Here is a 23,872-nt window from a genome sequence, read left to right as displayed (position 1 = left end):
AAGTGTCATTCAAAAACTAGCTTGAGTTTCCCTTACCTCGCTCTCCTGGGCATGCTGTGATTCCCATGCAAACTCCTGCCAGCTAGGTACAGAATTCCCCTGCTGTATCTAAAACAGGTTGAACAAGTTCAACAGCAACTGCAGCACAGAACACAGGATTTCACATTCCCAGCTTCTTAAAGAAGCACTAGCAAGATTGGTGGATCCCAAAATCTCATCTCTTACCCTTTCACAGCAGCCCAGGCCTCTTCTGCTTCCCCTCCCTCTCACCAGCCAGAATGATTCAATGTGGTTTTCTCCCCTCTCCTCTGATATAAAATCAGATGCAGCATTTCAGCACTCACACATCTCAGCTATGTGCAATGCAAGAATCATAATTGCGCTAAGGAAATGGATACATTTCAGGCTTCCCATGGGTCGTATTGGAGAGGCGGGAATATTTTTGGAAGTTATTTTTTACATTAGCCATCTCCAGTGTGCCTAGTGAACAGCAGTTCATCACTCCTGCTATACTTTTGGAGGCCATGATAACTGATGAAACGAAGAGCCATGGTAGGGCTGCAGCAGATCCACAACTTCAGCTAGTCTGTTGGCCTGAAGAAGGGGCAGAGGGTGGCTTAAAAAAAAAAAAAAAGGCAACTCAGAAATGGCCCAGAGGAAACGCAGATCAGTTATTCTGGGATCTGCAGCCTGCCATGCCTCCCTGTCTTGTTTCTCTGTAAGAAATTACTTATGGGAAGGCAGCTAAATTTGTGCATCAAAGCACAGCACAACTATTGTGTACACTAGCATAGATGAGGGCTCACTAACCCCAACAGGATGTGAAGATTATAAAGTGTCTTCCATCACCCTGCAGTAGCACTGACTCAGCACAACAGGACTGTCACTCTTCACAGGGAAAAGAGGGCACAGTCTCTACTCAAGCTGTAGTAGTGATTTACTAGCCGCTACAGAGAAGCACCATACCCATCTGGCTCCACAAATTGAAGACTTGGGTTACCAACAGAGCACAGAAGTTTGTTATGTAACTCTCCGCCAAATAAAATAACTTTGCAATGTCTTATCCCAGGATCTAACAGCATTTTATAAATATTCACTTTTACAGTATTCCTATGAGCTTCGTATATATTATCACCATTTTACACGTGGGAAAACTGAGGCACAAATAGAGGCAGTGACTTGCTTGAGATCACCTAATGTGGAAGAACTGGGACTAGAACTGTGGAGTCCTACTATAGCTAATTCCACACTAGTCATGCTAGGCCACACTGCCTCGTCTTGTTGGACTCATGAGGGGATTGGGAAGGGGATTCCTAAGCTGGGTTTTAAAAGCTCACTAAACTACGACTGTCCCCACACTTAGCAGTCCTCTCCAAACCCACTTCCTTGGCATGGTAGCAGGGGTTCTTTGTTTTGTTTTAAAATTAACAGTAAAATATCAAATCTGCCGATGACCTCGACCCTACAGACACTTAGTGTCAGAAAAAGAGATGCACTAGCTCAGCCAGAAGTTATAAGCTTGATCCAGGAATCACTGGGTCAAATTCTATGGCCCCTGTTAGGCAGGAGTCCTGACTACATGATCATAACCTCCTCTTCTTGCCTTAAAATCTATGAACTCTAAGCACAAGTAGTCCCCAGGAAGAAAGAGGAAGGATGGTCCAGTGGTTAGGATGCTAGCCCAGGACTTGGAGCTCTGGGTCAATTCACTGCTTGACCACACACTTCCCGTGTGAACTTGGGCAAGTCACATAGGTTCTCTGTGTGTCAGTTCCCAATCTGGGATAACAGCACTGTCCTACCTCACAGGGGAGCTGTGAAGATACATACATTAAACACTGTGAGGTGATCCGATATTATGGTGAGAACAGATAGGTACCTGAGAGAGATGGAGACTGATTGCAATGGAAGTCAGTAGAATGACTTGATGTCAAGGCAGTCCTTTATGGGCTTTAAATTAAGCATATGCATTAGCATTTGCAAAATCTGGGCCTGTATAATCAGAGAGTTAAATAACATTCTGACATTTACTGGAGGCCAAACCTACCTCAGCAGTTACATTCCTTCCCCTTCTCCCACAGAACACAACAAAACTGAAGTTACTCTATTTTTTTCCACTCAGTTTTATTATAAAAATCAACATTTCATTTGTTACAACTCAGTTTATAGTAATAATTGAAAAGGGATTTTTGTACAAGGTTTATATACAGCTTAAAAGTAAAGCACTTTATTTTACAAAAAAAAAAGTTAGTGAATGAGTGGATAGGGCTGACCAAATGTTGGCCATTATAATATAAATACATCCTTGCAAAGCACCATCGTACCAAAGTTGATGAACAAAAGACACCAGCTGGCTTTAAGACAATGACAAACAGTGATTAAAGCTTACAAAAAAGGATAAAAACAAATAAAAATAAAACAATAAAAATCTGAAAGCAGCACCAGATCCTTCACTTGCAAACAAGGCTAGTTCAGCTTAAGCCTGGTGGTATCCTGTTTACAAAAGACACGTCTGTTTTCCCTTCTTGACTCTTAACTGTTTGGCTTAAGGCTACAGCTGACCTAGTGAGCCTTTCCCAGCTTTTCTTCATTTAAAAAAGATGGGGAAGGATGCAGGACAGCTCTTCAACAATCCCACCAGGGTCCTTTATTAAGATAATTTCTGGATGGAATCTAGTTTGCCAGTTATGCCCCATAAAACTTTGGAGCTGGATTTCCCAGCTCCAATTAATTTTCCTTTAGCATAATTCAGAGAGTCCATCAAGGTCTTCTTCCCTTATTTAAAAAATTACTACAGAAATTTGCCCAACATTCTACAATTTCCTACAGCATTTGAAGCATTATTGCTTAAAAACAAGTTGCAATATTGTGTGCCTGCCCTGTACTTACGAGCTACAAGCACAATTCCTAATTAATTTTCTTCATGCATACTCCACATGGCAAATAAATTGAGGCTTACATTTCGAGTGAAACCCCTCCAAAAAGCAAGAAAACTCCAGGGTTAGAAAAGCTGCTTTGGACAATAATTACTTTTGCATTCAATAATCAGTAACGTATTTACTGATTACCACTTGCTTCTACCAGAAAAAATCAGCTATTTTTGCATGGTGTGTGCAGAAAACAGAGATTCTGCCCATAACTACACCATGTGACCTTCACACTAGGGACAAATGTGACACGGAAAGTAACTGATTACTTTTCAGAATGAAATTTTTGAACAGCACAAACTGACCCAGTATCAGAGGGGTAGCCGTGTTAGTCTGGATCTGTAAAAGCAGCAAAGAATCCTGTGGCACCTTATAGACTAACAGACGTTTTGGAGCATGAGCTTTCGTGGGTGAATACCCACTTTGTCAGATGCATGTAATGGAAATTTCCAGGGGCAGGTATATATATGCTAGCAAGCAAGCTAGAGATAACGAGATCAGTTCAATCAGGGAGGATGAGGCCCTGTTCTAGCAGTTGAGGTGTGAAAACCAAGAGAGGAGAAACTGGTTCTGTAATTGGCAAGCCATTCACAGTCTTTGTTCAGTCCTGAGCTGATGGTGTCAAATTTGCAGATGAACTGAAGCTCAGCAGTTTCTCTTTGAAGTCTGGTCCTGAAGTTTTTTTCCTAAAATTCCTGACCCAGGAATTTTAGGAAAACTTAAAATTCATTGAGGTAATGTTTATCACGCTGATAAGACTGGAAATACTCATGATAGTTGCCTTTCAACAAAATTTGGACACATTCAAAGAAGGGGGGCAAAAAGGCCATAAGGCAGAACTCAGTTTGGGTGTGTAATTAATGCAATGGAGGCATTGATAGAAAGCATTCATCATAAAGGTAGCGGTAATGTACAACTTGGAAACCAGATCATCACCAAAGCCCAACAATGCAGGAAATGAGATATTCTCCATTTCCCTTCATGTGCCAGCAATAGAGTGTAATATCTGCTGGCACCAAGCAGCTTAAAAGTATACTTTCATTTATCAGTAAGCGAGATCTGACAGACTGATTTCCATGTAGCTGTAAAATACATAGAAAATTCTTACTAATATGCATTAATTATCAAACTAATGATAATATATCACATAATGGATATTTTTCCTATAGTTTCTTGTAGATATAGTAGTTAATGTTCTGCAATGTGTTTTGTAGATGCAATGAAGTCTAGGTAATATGAGAACACTACAAGCTGCCATTACCTCTGTTCAGAGAGGCGGGGTGAGCCTTCTGGATTATTAATTATTATTGGTGGGAGTGGAGAAGAACTCTCTATTGGCTCTATAGATCAGGCATCTTCACATTAGCAAAGCTCCGTGTGTTTGGGATTTAGAACACATGAAACTGTAAATTACAGTTCCCCCAGCAAATCTAATCCTTTGGTATAAATTGGTTCAACTGCAAATTCTGTATTACCGAGTTTCATTTAATGCTTTAATATGTATGTAAGTAGGCAGCTTGGCTGAATTTTGGATTCATGGAAACTAGAATTTTAAGATTTTTAAATGCTACCTTTAGAAAATAAAATTAAAAAGTTCCATCAAAATAGTTCTTTGCATATAAATCTCCTGGCATTTAAAAATATGAAAAAAAACTCCATGCATGTTCCTTTTAACGTGCAAAAGGATATGGTGGGTGCACATCTGGAGAACCACATTTCTGTTTGAATCACTGTGTAATTCAAACATGCAAAGCTACAGATATAAGTCTAGTGACCAGAATGTACACCTAGGGAAACCTATACTCATGTTTACTGAAATGGGCTATGTGGTTTTTAAAAAGCTATGCCTTTCCCTGCTGCCTCCAATTCAACAAGGTGGATTTATTTCCATGTGCAGATATTCAGCTACAGACATTCTGATGCATAGACAGGATAAATTACACCTGGGGCACTTGAGAAAAATGTCTCACTGTATATGGCTCTGATTCAGGAAGGTACTCAAGAGTGCCTAATTTTAAGCGTGCATGTCAATGGCACTACTTATGTGCATGCTTAACTTTCAGCATTGAAGTACCTTGCTGACTTGAAGCCAATGTGCAGTGGACTTAAAACTTCATTTCTCAGTCAATTTCAAAGTAGCGAAGCGCATACTTCCTTATGCGGGATAGAGACAGCACAAGCCAGGTCTGGTTTGATGGGAAAGGAGGAGAGAGATTGTTCAGTCTCTCTGTCAATTCAGTCCTTGGCTTATCCACCAGGAATCTTCCAACAAGGATGCTAGTTGTGGTGATGTTAAGTACATGGACAGCTACTTAAATGGGAACTTCCTTAATCTTAAATCAATTTAAGATTTCCACTTTAGATTCATGTAAATGATTGCAAATGTAGGTCTCAACTTTCCCACCAAAATTCTTTGGTAAATCAGAACAAGAAAAGAGCTCACCTCCCCAACTGGTCTTCACCATCTGACAGTTTTCCTCCCATCCTTAAAATAAAAGCAGCAGCAGCTTATTTAAGTACATGCTGCGCACAATTAGATACACAGTTCTAATATATTTGGTCAAATTCCACATTGCCTTATGTTCTCCCCTGCACCCCACCCCGCCATTGACTTCAGTGGAGTTGTATCTGGGTGTGAGTACAAAATCTGGGCATTACTGTCCAAAGACAGAGATCTAATTCTTCTGAAACAAATCCCTCCAGTAGTCTAGTTTAAACAAGCATATATTATCTGCAGAAAGTCCTTGTAAAAAGACAGTCTGACTCTCCCCGTAAGAGGATACCACAGCTTAAGTTGAACCACCTCAGAGTTTTTCAAACAAACAAATTGGCACACTGAAGCGTTCTGCAAGTAGAGACCATTGACATCGCAGTACAAGCACTTGGACTGAGATACAACAATGCAATATTCTTCTGAGTTCATTAATGCAAGTTTCCACATGTGAACCCCACACGGAATGCTGCACATTTAAAAATGTAAACAATGTAGAAGTCTCAATTCTGATCAGCACCCCAGCCTCTGCTCACACTCTCCCGCTCTTCATATAAATGGATTGGATTTCCCTTTATAGCTCACAATACCTTCCAATATCCATCCTACTGGAGACCACAAGCAAGTTTCTTCACCAACAGGAAGAGCCAAAGGAATAGCTACCAAAATTCCTAGGTACCTAGAATAAAGCTCAAGGTATCAGCTGGGTTAATATTTATGCAAAAGTTAGTGCACCTGACCCAATGGTCAATTCCAATCGTCTGAGGATCATTTAGAATTTTTTTAAAATACTTTGCTCGAAAGCTTTCTTGAGTATCTTCAATTATTAGAAAGGTACAGCGAGAACTCCAAACTTCATGGTTTCCCTTAGAGCTGAAACTGAGAGAGGCTCCAATAGTCAAGCTGAAATGCAGCATGGGCAAGAATCACTCAAAACTTCATGAAAAGTAGGGGATTTAAAACTAGAATATTTTTAGCCTGCATCTCTTGGTAGAAACTGACTGTAACAGAGCAGTAAACCCCTCTGTCCCTTATGAAGAGTTATCACACCAATGCTGAGCCCTAGTACTTCAATGCAGGAGTCCCTCAGTATCCTTTGTGAGGAGAGGTAAGATTTAGGATCTGATCTTTGGAGTGGCTCCTGGAACTCCATTTAAAGTCAATGGGAATAGCAGACTGGTAACACATCCCAAGATCAGATCCACTGTGAGCTCCGCTAGTTCAGACTGTTGAACTCAAACACTGCACAGGAGTCAGGAAGAGTTAAGAAGATCGTACGTTGCCCTTTAGTTCATGCAAACTGTTTTTAAAATGAATGCATACTATCCCTTTCTAATTGCCAAAGGAGCTAAGGAGATAAAATATAGGATGCTACTATAAAATGATTTGGTTAAGAATATCTTAAAATTTGACATTCACAGTGGTTAATACTAAAGTATTAAATGCATGCCACGCAAAAGAGGAGGTATGTAGAAATCATACTGAGAAGACCGGCTTACCTAACACGAACACAGTATGAACAGTTAATACAGCAGGGGAAACATTTCTAATGATCAAAATTCCATTTCTTATAGATTGTGTCCCAATCCCCCCTTGACAATGTTTAAATGCTTTCTTACTAGCAAATAATATAAATATATATATAAATGATTTGTATACTGCGATATTAACTATACACTGAAAGTATTGCAAGGATACAGGATTCATTTACAGTAAAACTAGCAATTTATGGTTAAATTTATAGTTTATAAATATGTTGTCTATATTATATGTGGTATAAAAATATTTGACATTTTGTGGGCACTAAATCAAAACAATTTTTAAGGGACTAAAATGATTCAGGTATATGTATATTACCATTGTCAATTACATGAGAATTGGGCTGACTTAGTACAAAATGGAATCCCACAACATTAGCTGAATAAAGAAACCCAAAACATAACATGGCACTGCAAGACAAGGCTAATAAAAAAAGCAGAGGATGAATTTTCATTAACTCAATTCAAGAAGTACTTTAAACAAGGAAATCTGATTTAACAAAATGGCTCTGGGGGAAAAGCAGGGGTGGAAAATGAAAAAAAAATTAAAGACATTTTTAGAAGTGTACCCAACAAAAGTATTGAACTTACAGCAATGGAGAAAGTTTAAAAATGGGGGGAGTGATGCAAATGTACGCAAAAAAATGTAGATGATTTTAATTTTTAAAAAGTGTGTGACAATATATTCTAATATTTCATTATATTTGTACACACACACATATATATAATAAAATATCATAACATATATATTCACTGCTATGATTACTGTATTCCTGTAGAAAACATAAAGCCCTTTGTGTATGGTTAATATCTGTCCTGACTGTTTCTTCAAGTTTAACTTTCACTGCTGGCCCTCCATAGTTAAAGTAGAGGTTATTTGGCTACTTCCAAGTATCTATGGTATGCTGCTCTGAGACGGACTTCTTTTTTTATTATTTTAAAAATTTTTTGGTATTGATGAACCCCACATTTTGCCTCACTGGACAGTGACGCGTCCTGGTCCTTCCATTTTCTCATGTGCTCGGTCACTTCACTGGATTAAGGCATGATTTTTTGTTCCATTTGCAAAAATAAAAATTTTGTACAAATTTCTATTCTTTTATACAAAAATTTCTTCTTATGGCACAAGCAGCAGATGCTGTTTAAGAAAATATATAAATATCCTTTTTTCTTCTGTACAAATATCTCCAGTATTCCCCACCCCATTTCATAACTTTTAACTGTACACTGTCCTGCCTCCTCCCTCTCCAATAGCTCCCTCCCCCCTCCCTGGTACGGACAATTTATATTTACACTTTTGTAGTGGAGGCAGTTAAGGAAGGGGGTGGAGGGGCCCTCATGAGGAGTCCGTGCAGGGGGACGGAGGCGGTGGGTAGAGGTGATGGGAATAGCTCCGTTCTGTGTACGGGGAGGGCGGACAGCTTTCATAGTTCTCCTCCGCCGAGAGGTACTGGCTCCTTGGCGTCGGTGGAGGGGGCACAGGCTCGGAATCATAGTTCAAGTCACTGGTGTAGCCCTTAGTCACTGCTGTCGTGACCCGCCGGCTGGGGGCGTAGTCGCTGTCACAAACATCTGTGCTGCAGGGTGTGGTGGGAGGTGCAAAATGCCGGTAGCTGTATGGTCTGTAGCTATGTAAGGGAATTCATAGGACAGATGTCAGCGCTTAAAGAGAAACTATAAGCCAAAGACTCAGATAATGGAACACAGGCCAGATACATTGCCTCATGAAGGGAATACTCATTAGCAGAGCTGTGATTTGTCAGAGTGCTGGTAGCTCCAAAACAAGACCAAAAAAACCACCCCAAAACCTCAACTCTGTCTGTCTGGGGACAACCACCCCAAAATTTTTCAGAATTTTCGCAAATGGAGAAGTTGGAAATTAATTCATTTCATGTCAAAAGAAATGTTTTGTTTCACTTTTGGAGGTCTTTACTTTTCTCGCAAAGCTACATTATCAAGGGGATTTAATGTTCCATTCACAAAACCAAGGAGGTGGCGCCCTACTTTATACCCAGTAGCCTAGTGATTAGGGCAATCACCTGGGGTGTGGAAGAGCCAGGTTCCAATCCCTGCTCTGGAGCAGGGACTGGAACCCATGTCTCCCCTCCACCAGCTCCTTGTTTTTGTGAATGGTGTCTAAGTCCCCTAGTGAATCCAGGCAACAAAATTGAAATGTTTCTTGTCAGAAATGTCAAAATAAACAGTTTTGACATGTCTTAATTTTTTTCTTCAACTGAAACCATTTGCCAAAATCAGCATCAATTTGTTAAATGTTTCAGTTGACCCGAGTCTGCATTTCTCAGTAAAAACAATTTCAGCTAAAATATGTTGCCCAGCTCTACTAATTAGCCATCACGAAGCCTCAACTCTGGTCAAACTGGTACAAAACGGGTGGGATTTGGGGAATTTTAGAGGTTGGGGGAAAACAGAGTGTGTGGAGTAGATGTTCTGTTTCCAGTATCCTCTGCAGATTAATTTGGCACTGGATCAGAATCCACAGACACAAAAGCTAGCTCATGTGACTGTTTTAATGCAGCCAGGAGAAACATCTCCCTGGGCAGCTAACATTGATGCAGTTCTCATGTGTTGCTATCAGAAAGTAGTTCTGTGGTGGGTGCAAGAAAAAAATCAAGTTGAACATATAGAGGAGAGCAACTTCTACTGCCCAAGACACTGAGGCTGTAGCAGCCACAATTGCCAGTGCCTCTGCCCCAAAATTGGAATACCAATTCCACTAGGTCAGTGGTTCTCAACCTTTCCAGATGATTGTACCCCTTTCAGGAGTCTGATTGGTCTTGCGTACTCCCAAGTTGCACCTCACTTAAAAACAGACGTAAAAATACAAAAAAGTGTGACAGCACAGTACTACTGAAAAATTGCTTCATTTCTCATATTGTCTGTCTGAAATTTAAGTTTGTACTGACTTTGCTAGTGCATTTTATGTAGTCTGTTGTAAAGCTAGGCAACTAGCTGAGTTGATGTATTCGCTGGAAGCTCTTTGCGCACCCCCAGTGGTACTCATACCCCTGGTTGAGAACCACTGCTCTAGGTCAATGTTATGTGATATAGAATGGCCAGAGGCCAGCAGGAGAGTGTTAGCAGGGATCCTTATTCCCTGCAAGGGGAGGAAGGTTTGTTATAGATTAATTAGAGCATCTGAAGCCAATTAGAGCACCAGCAGTCAGTCATGTGATAAAAACCCCTGCTTCAGTCAGACAGTGTGGGAGTTGGAGCAGGAAGGTTTGGCTGGAGCAGAGAGCAGTTTGAAGGAGTTGGAGAAGAGAACAGTATTGAAGAGAGACAAAAGGAAAGTTTGGAGGAGTGCTGTGGTGGGCTGAGAAATCCAAAAGAAACCCTAGATAAGGGGCACCTGGCTTGTGTAAAAGGAGGGCAAGAAGCCCTTCACAAGCTGAAGGGCAGGAGAGGGAAGTAGCCCAGGGGAAGGAACTGCTAGTTCAAGTGGTTCACCACAAACCTCAGGTCCCCTGGGTTGGGACCTGGAGAACAGGGCGGGCCCAGGTCCCTCCCTCTCCACTCCCCTCCTCAAGGACACTAGTGGGGTAATTAAAATACCGGTTCAGAGGCAAGCAATGGTGCCCTGAAACCTTCCCCAAAGAAGAGAAAGCGCGAGACCCAGCATAACAGTACTGGCAAGTTGCCACAGTTAGAATGTGAGAAAAGACCAGAAGCAGCAATAGGAACTATTTTTGACTGGGAGAGAGTTCTAGAAATATCAAACCCAGCACTACACGCTCAGTATCATTAATGAGATTCAAATGTCACATCAGCTAACAATGATCAGGATTAGCCAAGCCAGTGCCAAGCTTTGATGTTGGTTTTCTTTCTAAGCCGCCAGTCCCTTTCATAGACTTTTCATAAGGCCAAAAGAGACCACTATGAACATCTAGTCTGACCTTCCATAGAACACTGGCCATATCTTCTGTTAAAGGACAATGGATGATTTGTGAGCCCCAATAACTTCATTATCCACAAGCCCATTAGGAAGAACTTGTGCATCTCTATCAAAAACAACTCCCTCTGGTAGCTGACCAGTGCTGCTTCTGTGTCTCGGGTTGGGTGGGGGGCACATCCTATAGCCTTGGAAAGGTGCTCCTTCTCTTTCATTTGTGGTAAAAACCCAGATAAAACAAAACAATCATTACAGCAAAGAGACTAAACATTCATCTTCGGGAATTATTACATTAAATAAAAACAGTGGGCAAAAGCTTACAAGCCTATAAACAACAGTGAAATAGGCCTTTAAAAAAGGAAATATGTAAAAGTTTAACAATGAAGCCCCCCTTTAGCCCTCCCCTCAAAAGAAAACAAATAGGAAAAGGAGTAAAAAAAGGATTTAAAAATTTAAATATAGATACATGTAAAGAAAATCGGAAACTCCTCATTGTGGAATCAGAAATGATTATGTTGTGCCCTAGCTAGGCTATGTATCCACGTTATCTATGCAACATTAGAGACACTTCTTTCTTTTTCCTTTCCTATGATTTGCCTGTCATCTTTCTCAAGATGGCAAGGCCCAAATGATACATTATGTGCCAAACAAATTATTCATGCAGGAAATTTAAAATAGCATAAGACATTCTTCTACAGTGAATGGCTCTCTCGCTATCTTTCTGGTGTAAATGATTTTTAGTAATAAAAGTAATTACACACCAAGCTTATGCAAAACTTAAATAAGCTTTGGACAAAAGCTGAGTGATGTCCCTCAATGATACACGTTTGAGAGGAATGCTGCTAACATGTTTGTTGCATTCTGTCTTAAATTTTTGGCCCCAATCCTTCAGACACTTATGCACATGCTTTAATGGGACTACCTTTTCAGGGCCAACATAATAGGCAGATCAGACCTGGGGTAAAGAACTGCTAACTAAATGCTGAAGGCATCTCACAGTCCAAGTATGACTTCCTGGAGAAAATGGCAAAGACCAACATCGCTGTTCTCACCCATGTCACAAATGAAGAAGAGACCCGTTGCTACAAAATCCAAGGCTATAAACTCAAAGCCAGCAATTACCACCCAAAATGGGGTCTGGCAATTTACATCAAGCAGGAGATCAACAAATACATGGTTCCACCTCCTACAGCACAAAGGAACAATTACCATCTCTATGAGCATCAGCAAGCTAACCGTCATTAATGTATATAAACAACCTGGTACACCATGCCTCAGCCAGCTCTGCAGAATGTGCAGGACCCTGCTTATTTGTGGGCAACTTTAACCGTCACTACACACAATGAGGCTATGCTGCAAACAACCTTCCAGGTGAAGAACTGACAAACCGGACTTCAGCAAATGATATACGCCTCCTCTTTTATACGAAAGAGCAGGTCACTTTCCAGTCTGCAAGATGGGGCAGAGGATATTAGAATCATAGAATCATCGAGTATCAGCGTTGGAAGGGACCTCAGGAGGTCATCTAGTCCAACCCCCTGCTCAAAGCAGGACCAATCCCCAACTAAATCATCCCAGCCAGGGCTTTGTGAAGCTGGGCCTTAAAAACCTCAAAGGAAGGCGATTCTACCACCTCCCTAGGTAACCCATTCCAGTGTTTCACCACTTTCTGAGTGAAAAAGTTTTTCCTAATATCCAACCTAAATCTCCCCCACTGCAACTTGAGACCATTACTCCTTGTTGTCATCAGGTACCACTGAGAACAGTCTAGATCCAGAAAAACAAACAAACCAATCCAATAATAGGAGATATACCTATCTCCTAGAACTGGAAGGGACCTTGACCAAGTACTGATTTTCGCCCTAGATTCCTAAGTGGCCTCCTCCAGGATTGAACTGACAACCCTGGATTTAGCAGGCCAATGCTCAAACCACTGAGCTAAGTTTCAATATTGCCCTGACCTGATGTTTATCTCTAAAGATGATACAGGGCACACCAACACCCATGCCATGGATCATCCTCAATGACTTCCTGAACACTCAGGACAGACCCATAATGGAATTCAAATCCCAGTTCTCTACTCAAAACCAGCGCCAGGCTGGAACTTCAAAAAAGCAGACAGGGCCAATTTCACTATGGTTGTGGAAAACACCATCTCCCGCATTCCCCACTTCTGACCATTTTACTGTGCTCCTAATCTCTGTCACGAAAAACAACATTCTCCAGGGACACAGGTATACCCCTGGCTGGACTGCAAAAAGCCACAAGCTCCTCCACAAATACAATGAGCGTAAAGATCCAAAAATCGGAAAAGCCCTCCTGGTGTCACAGGCTGCAGCAAGGCAGAAATGGTGGCCTGAATATGTAGAAGGTCTAAACTTCACACACTGGAGCAGACATGTCTGTAACACTTGCGGGCTACAAATCCCACACACGCTATTAGGCCACAGGTGAAATACAATGCCATTGCTGCTAAATGTTTGTGGACTTCAAAATAGCCAGCAAACAGACAAGTCCAGCATCAGCTTCAGCAGGTGATGTCCACAGGCACGCCACTGTTCCAATGGTCTGGGCCATTCAGAAGTAAGGAGATCGATACAGCCAGTGCAGCAAAAAAACTAGGAAAAGCAGCAGGAAAAGAGGGTATCTATCCTGTGTTCTTGTATAACGTGGATCTACTGCAATGGAAATGGATGATGCAGCTTTTCACCAACATCCTGGAGACCGATGAAATCCCCCGAGCGTGGAGAGAAGCCATGGTCATTTCCTAAAGCCTCTATTGTGACTTCCTGTATTAGCAAATGTGGAGCTTCCAGCTATCCATCGATACACAGCCATGGCATGTGAACTTAAATGCACCAAAGACTACCCAGAACTTCCCATCCAAAAGGTTATGGATAACATACCCTAACACCACCTGAAATCGCGAAAACCACTGTGGACCACACGTAACCATCTCATGTCTCTGGATCCAGCCACCGAATGGCAACATGTCTGGACCTCATCTACCATTCCAAACACACACAGTCATATTGACCCAACAAGCTGCCCTCTCAGTTTTGACCCACCTTGCAAACTTTGGACCACACTGACCTGCAACCTAAAACCCACGGAAGACATGGCTACTTGATTAACAAAGACTCTCCATCATGTGACTGTGCTGAGAACATCCAAACCATCCACCACATCATAGCGCAGCCCCCGCAATATGGATTCAAAGGTAAACTGGATGATAGCCATAACATCATGGGGATGGAGCGGTTGAAATGGCTTAGGGACCTACAATTGCATCTACAGCACGTTGCTCTGCAGATGGCATGTGCAAGACAGTGTGGAACTATGCATGTGATTAAAATTAAGTATCTGCATAACTGTTTGCAGGATCAGGGCCTTAGATTGTAAACTCTAGAGCGAGGATGGTCTTTTATTCTATGTTTGTACAACAGTTAGTACAATGAGGCTTTGATCCAGACTGAGGCTACTGTACTAATAAATTACCTGTAGGATCTATGAGTGGAAGGACTATTTGAAGAATAACCAAATTCCATGGTGTAATGTGAGCGTTCAGTAGCTGGTGATGGTGGAGGGTTCAAAATCTAAAAAAATTAAGAAGAGGCATCTTTTTAAACAGCCACAACAAAATTAAAGAGGAAGAAAAAATTAAATACAGCCATGATGATATTCCTACCCAATATTAAAGAAAACGCTAGTTTGTAGTTTACACTTTTTCTTCTTGTTAAGGCAAAGTTCAATGCTGCACCCAGACAAAGCCATGGCCCCTTCTCCAGCGTAAATTCCTCTCTATAATCTCAACATCCTGTGAACCTCGCTTGTACCCATTGCCATCTAGGCTATCACTAAGCTTTCCTCCTAAGGAGCTGACAACTGTTGCTATTTTGAAGCACTTAATGCTGAAAGGTAAACCCAAACTAGGCAATTCAATACTAGATTGTCATCAGGTACACACACCGCTATCCTAGGCAAACTGGCTGATAACTGCCATAACCAGCTCACAGTCACTAGATACTGTGCTGTTTCCAGTATTGTTATTTTGCTGCCCTTTGCTCTTTATATGACTGAACAGATTCTGGCTCTTAGAGGAAAGAGGATATTTCAACTGTAATGAAATAAACATACTAGAGGGAGTATGTTATGAGGCCTCTGACATCACGGTCAGCAGTTCAAATTCAGCCCACACTGATAATTCAGTTTATCATCACCTTGTTTTGTGGGTTATAGATAAAGAAGTTGGCAGTATTAGTTGCTAATGGAGGCAAGATGACTTAGAATCTAGCCTGTAAACTCTTTTGGGCATTGTCTTTTTGTTTTGTGTTTGTACAGCCACTAACGCAATGCGGTCCTGGTCCATGACTGCAGCTCCTAGGCGCTATGTTAACATAAATAACAACAACATGTGTAATAGCATGAAAGCCACCACTGCAATTGGTTCTCCTGCAAGGACTGTGGATAGTAGACTCCCCTTTAGTGATGATCCCTGCATGCCAAGTTGGAGGTGCCTCAGTGGGGTCAAAGGGGAGAAGTTTTCTCTGCCTGTGCTGTACCTGTTCTATAGTTTGGAGCTTTTACAGTCTCTAGGACAATGAGACCAACATCATTCACCAGCACTAAATCCATTAACTTTTTTAGTTTGGCAAGACATTCCTCTGCAGCTTTGGAAGACGGCATGCTGTTCACACACATTTCCTTCCAATTCACCCACTCCATATTCAACCAAACAGATTTGCTAGACTAGAAATCTAAAACAAAGCCCTTGCCAAACAGATAACCCAAGACATGCGCCCTGCTACTGGACTGAAAGATACCCACACCTAGAAGTGTGACTTACTGGAGGGAAGTAAGTGCCCTTGGTACTCGAAGAACTACTGGAGGATGCCCCCGTGACATGGGCTCTGTCGTAGGGAGGCCCGCTACTTCCGGCCATAATGCTGAGGGAGCTGATCACAGATTTACGAGACATTCCTAAAGAAGACGACAGACACTATGTTTATCAATATTAAAATCTTTAAAGCAAAACTGAAGAAGGGATGAGGGTTAAGGCTAAAATCTCTCTACAGGATAGAGGCACTATAAACACGACCCCCCCCCCCCCAAAAAAAAAAGCTGTCTGCATTGAACAATCCTAGTCTCCTTGATGAAAAAAACGAAATGAAGTTACTCAGAGGATAAACATGCTGGCTTAACATTCTAGCCACTGAGTTCGGGAACCTGGCATGGGGCTGCACAAAAGCTTGTGCAAAGAGAAACGAATTCCTTTCACTTGAATGGCTTTGAAAAGTTTAAGAGACAAGGTACTTCAGCACTCTCTCTATACTCAAGAATAAAACGTTAAACTGATTTTGCCTGTCTCATGCGTGCGAGAGGAAAGAGGTTTTGTTCTCTCTTTTCCACACAGTGAGTTTTTGCAACAAAGTGAAAGGAGACTAGGAGGGAAGCCTGGCAGAAGACGCATGTGAATGCATTCTGGACTACAGTGAAAATTCTGCTCAAAGCTCCCTCTTACGAAAAGCAGCTTATCACAGGAAGGCAAAAGGGGCTGATGCACTGATATATCGCCATAACAGGCCTGCAAAAAGCATTTACAGGCACCTCTTTTGTTCCAGTTGGATCAGAATAAAGCAGCAAGAATATGGATTTTATTAAAAAAGACTTGGCACTGACTAATGAAAGCTCATTATTTGTAAAGAAACAGATACAGGAGTCATGCACATTAATTAAGACTAAGTGCACATTTGTGAACTAACCTTAGTTTCGTATCTCATCGGATAGATAAGGTTACAACTTTGGCTAATGTTTGCACAATGCTGTTTAAGAGGGTTTACAGAAATGAGGCTATAATTACTCCTGGTCATTAAAGATCCCATCGAATTCTCCACAAGCACACAATACAGGGCATTTGACCCCAAGACAGGGCAATTCTCAATCAACATGAGTGACTATATTCTGTCTAAGTTCCCGTTGATTTAATTCTCTATTTCCTGAGCATACAGTGCTGTGTAGAATTGCTGGTGTCATTACACTGGCCCCAGAAGAGGATGAATTTCAGTAGTAAAAGAAGTGATCCCTAGGTATGTGTATATACAGTTACTGGTAGTTCTGCTGCTTGTGGATGACACTGTTAGATATCAAACAACAATTGAGTAATACAATTTAGAGGGTTCAATCCTGTCTTCCGAGGGGCAAGTGCCCAGAATTATGTATGTATGAACACCTACTTTGCTGGTGAGCATGCACAGGAGCTTGCATTATAACTATATAGTGCCATTAAGAGGCAGGATAAGGAAACCAATGTAGTTTCAAAATGCTTAGACATCTTCTTACTTACCTGGGAGAGACCCTGACAGAGAGCTTGGGTGAGGCACATAACCAAGTGGTACGGAAGCTGGTCCATGCACCACATAGTCATTAGTCATTGTTTCCCCATCCCCCTTCATGCGTGGGCACAGCACCCTCTGGCAGATAAAGTACATTGCTCCAACCACAAAAACGGTGAGGATCACTCCAATGATCGAACCTATGGTATTGTTGGCTTGTGGAGCTGGCTCCTCTGTTGTGTCTAAATGAGGAGAGGGAAATCAGATTCTGTAACATTCACGCCACTGTCCCCAAAAGAAAAACTGGAAGTCTATGCTACTGAGCTTCCAAGCCACTTACAACAGCCTTCTAATTAAACATGCAGTGTGAACAAACGCCTACTAGGCACTCCGATGGCATTTTTACCTGCAGTTAAAGACAGTTATTTTTCACATTTGACCTAAGTAGCATATGAACCTTGGGCAAAAGCCAGTGTTCAAATTAATACCATTAACTCCATCTCCTCTGCTGTTTAGAGGTTTATTATTCATGGCCTAGCATACACTGATGCTAAATAGGAGAACCATGGAAGCAATGATTAACTGTCTGGTGGCATTTCCAAAGACACCTAACCTGCCCCATGTGCACTTCCAACTGATGGTAACAGCTACACCTGATCATCTGTCCTAGAAGTATCATCTCCGCAAGGCAGTGCCACCCTGAATTATTGTTATAAGCCCATCAGCAGTCAGACATGGATGCCATTCCTGAAGGCACTGAACTGTAAGCAGTGATATTTCTCAGAACAATGGACAACAACCTGACTATGCCTTGAGAATCTGGGAAGACAAGCAGGTATCAAAGCATTTACCTGCTCTATTCAGGGTCTTATATTACACTCATCTCCATGGTATCTAAGTAGCTACTCTTCAACCCACATATTCTTGTTCCCTGAAGTCTGCGCCAACCCTTTAGCCAATCTCTTTGGCTCCCATATCTAACAAATCTACAAAGATGAGAAAGTAAGAACCTGTCCACATTGGAAGCAGAACAGAACTAGCTACAACCTTATCCCAGTGAATACATTGACCTAACTGCCCTCCTCCCTCATTACAAACAGTAGAGAAGATAGAAAATGGGCTCAGGTCAGTGTAACAAGCTGTTATATGCACATTTGTGATAGTGTCTTGTGGCGTCTGGCCCAAAGGGAGGATAAGGCACCTGCTATTACTGCCAACAAAGGGAGATCTCACTTATCTCTGAAGTAGATTTAGGAGCTAAAGAATTAGGGGTCAATTCTGGCTTTACATTTGCGTGTTTTTATTCATTAACTGTGTCTGTCATGTGCAGTACATCAATTGGTTATACTAGGTGAGGAGATTTCCCATTTAAAATTTCTAACATAACAATGATGCAGGTGAACTTCAAGGCTGAAATCTACTCTGTTTGGCTGTAGCTTTTTTTCCTAGGGACCTGGAGCCTTTCAAGGCAGGCAGGCACAAAGGATATTATATTCCATAAACCATAATCTGCAACTATAAACCAAGCAGAGAATTACATAGTCTTTAGGCACAAAGGAAACTTTTTAGCATATTTCCATGTGCAGAGATAGGAGCTCTTAAAGTACCTCTGGCGAATTCTATGGCTGAAGCAGAGCAGATTGGTTACCACAGCCTCAGGACATTTTGAAGAGATTCTTATAGTACAGAAGAATGCTTCCATCCAAGCATACAAACATATTATTAATCAAGATTTCCAAAAAAATTAAAAAATGTTTAAAATATAAGGGACAGAATTTAACTGTTTTGAATATGAAAGACTTATCAGAATAATAGATTTTTCACTCCAAAAAGGGCTACATGTCAATTACCTTCCCATGATCCCCATGCATTAATTACTGGGCAATAGGTGAGGCAGGAACACCCACCTTAAAATTAATGCATGTGGCTTTAATATTGAGAGCGAATCCTAACTCACTGAGGAATGAAACAACCATCTTCACTTGCTGCAACCATGTCTCTGATCTCAGATTTTACACTTACAGCATCCTTGCTCATCTGAGCTGTCACTGCAGTCCAAGTTGTGATCACATTTCTTGTTTTTCCCAATGCACTGGCCACTGGTGCAGCGGAACTGATCGGTTAAACAAAGCACTGGAGGGGGGAAAAATGTCCAGAAACGTTCAATGTCAGATACTCAAGAAAACAAAGACAGGTGATCAGGTTCTGTAGGAGGGTAACACAGTGATTACCTGAGAATGTTATTTCCTATTTGCAGGGGAATAAATATGGTATACTGGGCTGAATGAACTCAGAGGCAGAAGGCCATGGCGTTTACAAGAAATAAACCCAGGATACAATTAAAAGGAAGTACACAATTTATAATTACTATTAACGTTATCCATTAAAAATCTGAATTTTGAATGAGAGAAAAGAATTAAGTTACAAAAACTTATCAAGCTGCTAAAAGATAGTTATTTCTTTTCAAAGAGGTCACAAATTCCTTCCAACACTCTCAACAGACCCTTACTCTTCCTAACATATCTTTCTACTGTGTATAGTCATTGTATGGTTATCCAGAAAACAGAACTGAACAGTAATTATCCAAATACCTGCCCTCTAGGTAATAATGGCTGTCAACTGATAAGAGTACATTTCAAATATGGTATGGTTGTGAAAACACTGTACAGTGATTATGTAAACAACAATCAATAAGAGTGTAAGGAATTGTAGGACTAGGGTGACAGAGTGACAATATCTTGGCATATCCCAAACAAACCTGATAGAATTAAGATAAACTTAATTCAATAAAAAGTTAAACTTTACTGAATTAGAGTTAATACCTTTGGGGTACATAGTATTAAAAGTGCAATGATGAATGTGCTATTGTAGAACTGAATGTATCTTCTCTAGTAGGGAGGGGGGATACTAGCGAACGTCCTCTGTTATCAGCTTTGAAAGCCGTTGGGGAGATATGCATACACTAGTTCATACTGGACTCTCAGGACCAAAAGACAAAGAAAAGAGACTTCTGGATTAAAAAACCCCCAAAACGGCTGACTCAGGGGCCTTCTTCCTGATCCAGCAAATGGACAGGACTCCTGGTTCACGGAGAGCCCCAATCCTCAAGGGAGGATTGGCAGGCCGTGGCCTACTGAGGCCTCATAAATTTGTGTGGTTGTTCTGAAATGAAGCTGTCAAACAGATAGTTAAAGGTTAATGTCTCTTTTACCTATAAAGGGTCAAGAAGCTCAGTAAACCTGGCTGACACCTGACCAGAGGACCAATAGGGGGACAAGATACTTTCAAATCTTGGTGGAGGGAAGTCTTTGTGCTTTTTGTTTTTGTTGTTGTTCGCTCTCAGGACTGAGAGGGATGGGACATCAATCCAGGCTCTCCAAATCTGCCTGAATCAGTCTCTCATGTTTCAAACTTGTAAGTAATTAGCCAGGCAAGGCGTGTTAGTCTTATGTTTGTTTTCTCAACTTGTAAATGATTCTTTTTGCTGGAAGGATTTTACCTCCGTTTGCTGTAACTTTGAACCTAAGGCTAGGGGGGCGGGCCCTCTGGTCTATAGGAATCTGATTACCCTGTAAAGCATTTCCCATCCTGATTTTACAGAGATAATTTACCTTTTCTTTAATTAAAAGCTTTCTTTTTAAGAACCTGATTGATTTTTCCTTGTTTTAAGATCCAAGGGGATTGGATCTGGACTCACCAGGGACTGGTGGGGGGGAAGGAAGGGGATGGTTAATTTCTCCTTGTTTTAAGATCCAAGGGGTTTGGATCTGGACTCACCAGGGACTGGTGGGGGGAAAGGAAGGGGATGGTTAATTTCTCCTTGTTTTAAGATCCAAGGGGTTTGGATCTGTGTTCACCAGGGAACTGGTGAAGTCCCCCAAGGCAACCCAGGGGGAAACAGAGAGTGCCCCAGACACTGAAATTCTGGGTGGTGGCAGAGTTACCAGATCTAAGCTAATAATTGAGCTTAGAAGTGTCCATGCAGGTCCCCGATATCTGTACCCTAAAGTTCAGAGTGGGGAAAGAAACCTTGACAGAAGCTTTGATGAACTTGTAACCACAAGGAAACCTCCTAGGGTAGGGTGATGCCTGGTAAGCAGGTATGCAGGCTCTTTTATTGTTTTTAATAGGATTTCTCTGTAACACTTTTTATCTTAAGAATAAAGTAGGCCCGCTTAGAAACAGCTGTGTGATAACTTAAATCTGCAGCAATCACTCTGTCTCTGAAGAGGAAGCAAGCAGATTGTCCTTGCTGGAAATGATATAGTGAAGGTAGGGAACTGTGCAGCCTGAAAACACACCAGGCAAAATGGAGTAAGATGCGAGTCTCTGCCCAGAAAGGCAACATCTCGGGAGCTGGAAGCTAAGAGTTGGGTGCCCTTGCTGAACCACTGAGGGGAAATACAGGTACAGCTGCTCTAAATAGTGATATATCGGAAATAAAATACTTATTTTCATTAGTAACCGGTGAGCTATCTTTCTTACACTAATCAGACAGGACAACGCCATAGCAGTATGACTTTTTTAAACCACCTGAAACTTTGCAGCCAGAAGTTTCTCATCCTAGAAACAAGTTATGAACAGAATCAGAATTTAATGATGTGAAAGACTGAATCGCTTGGCAGTACTGGTAATGGATATGAAGACTTTCATTCCAAATCAGTCAGCTTGTTGAAATCTGGCCTAGGTCATTAGTTTCCTAAATCATTCCCAACTGAATGCTGGCTTGGGGCCTGTATTCTCAGCCCTCGTCATAGCAACTGACTTTAAAAGCAGTTCCTTTAGATTCAGAAGTTTTTAAGGCCTCAGAAGAGGAAACTGATTGAATGGATGTGGAAAAATAGCTATCCCCTCATGCTCAGAAGTAGCCCCTCCAGGCCAAGGCTGAGACATACTGGCAGGGCAGTCAGATGGAGGAGGACAGCTTGCCTATGTTGCACTTGTTTTGCTGACATAGGACTTCAGACTCCAAGCAACTTCCAACCAACATGAAAATTCATTTAATTTAGAGAGAAAACCTCTAAGACCACAAAAATCGGAGGCTGTTCACATTTGGCACGGTCGTATCACTTCTCCCCATAACCAGCTCTGCATGCTGCCTTTTGTTGGAGTTTGCAGGTGGAGGACATCTCCAAAACACACTCATCCGTCTGCATTCTCACCCATCCACGCCCACATCTACTTTAAATTCCACTGTAGTCAGATATTACATAATAAATGAATACAAATCTAATTTTCCCAGTTTCCATTAGTCAGTAAGAGGTATTCAAACAGCTATCTCAGCATACAATTAAACACGAAACTAAGACCAATGCTTTGAGATTCTTAGAGCTTGAAATAAAACAATATCTCATTCTTAAATAGCATCAGTAGATCTCAAAAGTGCTTTACAAACGAGATCAGTTTCATTCTGGACAAGTTGGAGAAATGGTCTGAGGTAAACAGGATGAAGTTCAATAAAGATAAATGCAAAGTGCTCCACTTAGGAAGGAACAATCAGTTTCACACATACAGAATGGGAAGAGACTGTCTAGGAAGAAGTATGGCAGAAAGAGATCTAGGGGTCATAGTGGACCACAAGCTTAATATGAGTCAACAGTGTGATACTGTTGCAAAAAAAGCAAACGTGATTCTGGGATGCATAAACAGGTGTGTTGTAAGCAAGACACGAGAAGTCATTCTTCCGCTTTACTCTGCGCTGGTTAGGCCTCAACTGGAGTATTGTGTCCAGTTCTGGGCACCGCATTTCAAGAAAGATGTGGAGAAATTGGAGAGGGTCCAGAGAAGAGCAACAAGAATGATTAAAGGTCTTGAGAACATGACCTATGAAGGAAGGCTGAAGGAATTGGGTTTGTTTAGTTTGGAAAAGAGAAGACTGAGAGGGGACCTGATAGCAGTTTTCAGGTATCTAAAAGGGTGTCATCAGGAGGAGGGAGAAAACTTGTTCACGTTAGCCTCTAATGATAGAACAAGAAACAATGGGCTTAAACTGCAGCAAGGGAGATTTAGGTTGGACATTAGGAAAAAGTTCCTAACTGTCAGGGTAGTTAAACACTGGAATAGATTGCCTAGGGAAGTTGTGGAATCTCCATCGCTGGAGATATTTAAGAGTAGGTTAGATAAATGTCTATCAGGGATGGTCTAGACAGTATTTGGTCCTGCCATGAGGGCAGGGGACTGGACTCGATGACCTCTCGAGGTCCCTTCCAGTCCTAGAGTCTATGAGTCTATGAGTCTATGAGTCTATTATCCCCATTTTACAGCTGGAGAAACTGAGCCAGAGGTGAAATGACTTGCCCAAGCTCACACAACAAACAAGTGGCAGAGCTGGGAATCACATCAAGTTCCTCTGGCTCCTAATCTAGTGCTCTATCAACCAGGGGCCAGGTATTTAGGTGCCTAACTCCCAGGCATCCACTATACCTTCACAGTTCTTCTCATCTGAGTTGTCCTGGCAATTTGCCTCTCCATTGCACCGGAGGGTGCTGTCTATGCACTGTCCACTTTCACACTGGAACTGGGAGTCTGAACAGACAGGGCAGTTCTTTTCATCACTATGGTCTTCGCATTCAGTGAATCCATCACAGCGCCAGGCCACTGGGATGCAGTCAATCTCCCCCGTGAAACAGGTGAACTGCTGAGGGGAGCATGTTGGGGGTTCTTAAAAAAAAAAA

At 41.6% G+C, this 23,872-nt stretch overlaps 1 protein-coding gene across 1 annotated transcript in view; it reads right to left on the bottom strand.

Annotated features, from left to right (window-relative positions):
• Positions 1-3,548: 3,548 nt before the first annotated feature.
• LRP6 (LDL receptor related protein 6) overlaps positions 3,549-23,872 on the bottom strand; it is a 204,092-nt gene continuing 183,768 nt past the window's right edge. Inside the window, 6 exon segments of the mRNA XM_030539350.1 lie at positions 3,549-8,584; positions 14,365-14,462; positions 15,713-15,846; positions 17,210-17,440; positions 19,221-19,331; positions 23,622-23,858. Of these exon segments, the coding sequence (XP_030395210.1) occupies positions 8,293-8,584; positions 14,365-14,462; positions 15,713-15,846; positions 17,210-17,440; positions 19,221-19,331; positions 23,622-23,858 (1,103 nt within the window). The 3' untranslated portion in view covers positions 3,549-8,292.

The sequence above is a fragment of the Gopherus evgoodei genome, chromosome 1 (genome assembly GCF_007399415.2).
Source record: "Gopherus evgoodei ecotype Sinaloan lineage chromosome 1, rGopEvg1_v1.p, whole genome shotgun sequence".
NCBI lineage: Eukaryota > Metazoa > Chordata > Testudines > Testudinidae > Gopherus > Gopherus evgoodei.
Note: the sequence above shows the minus strand (reverse complement) of the source record. Positions and strands in the feature narration are given on the sequence as shown.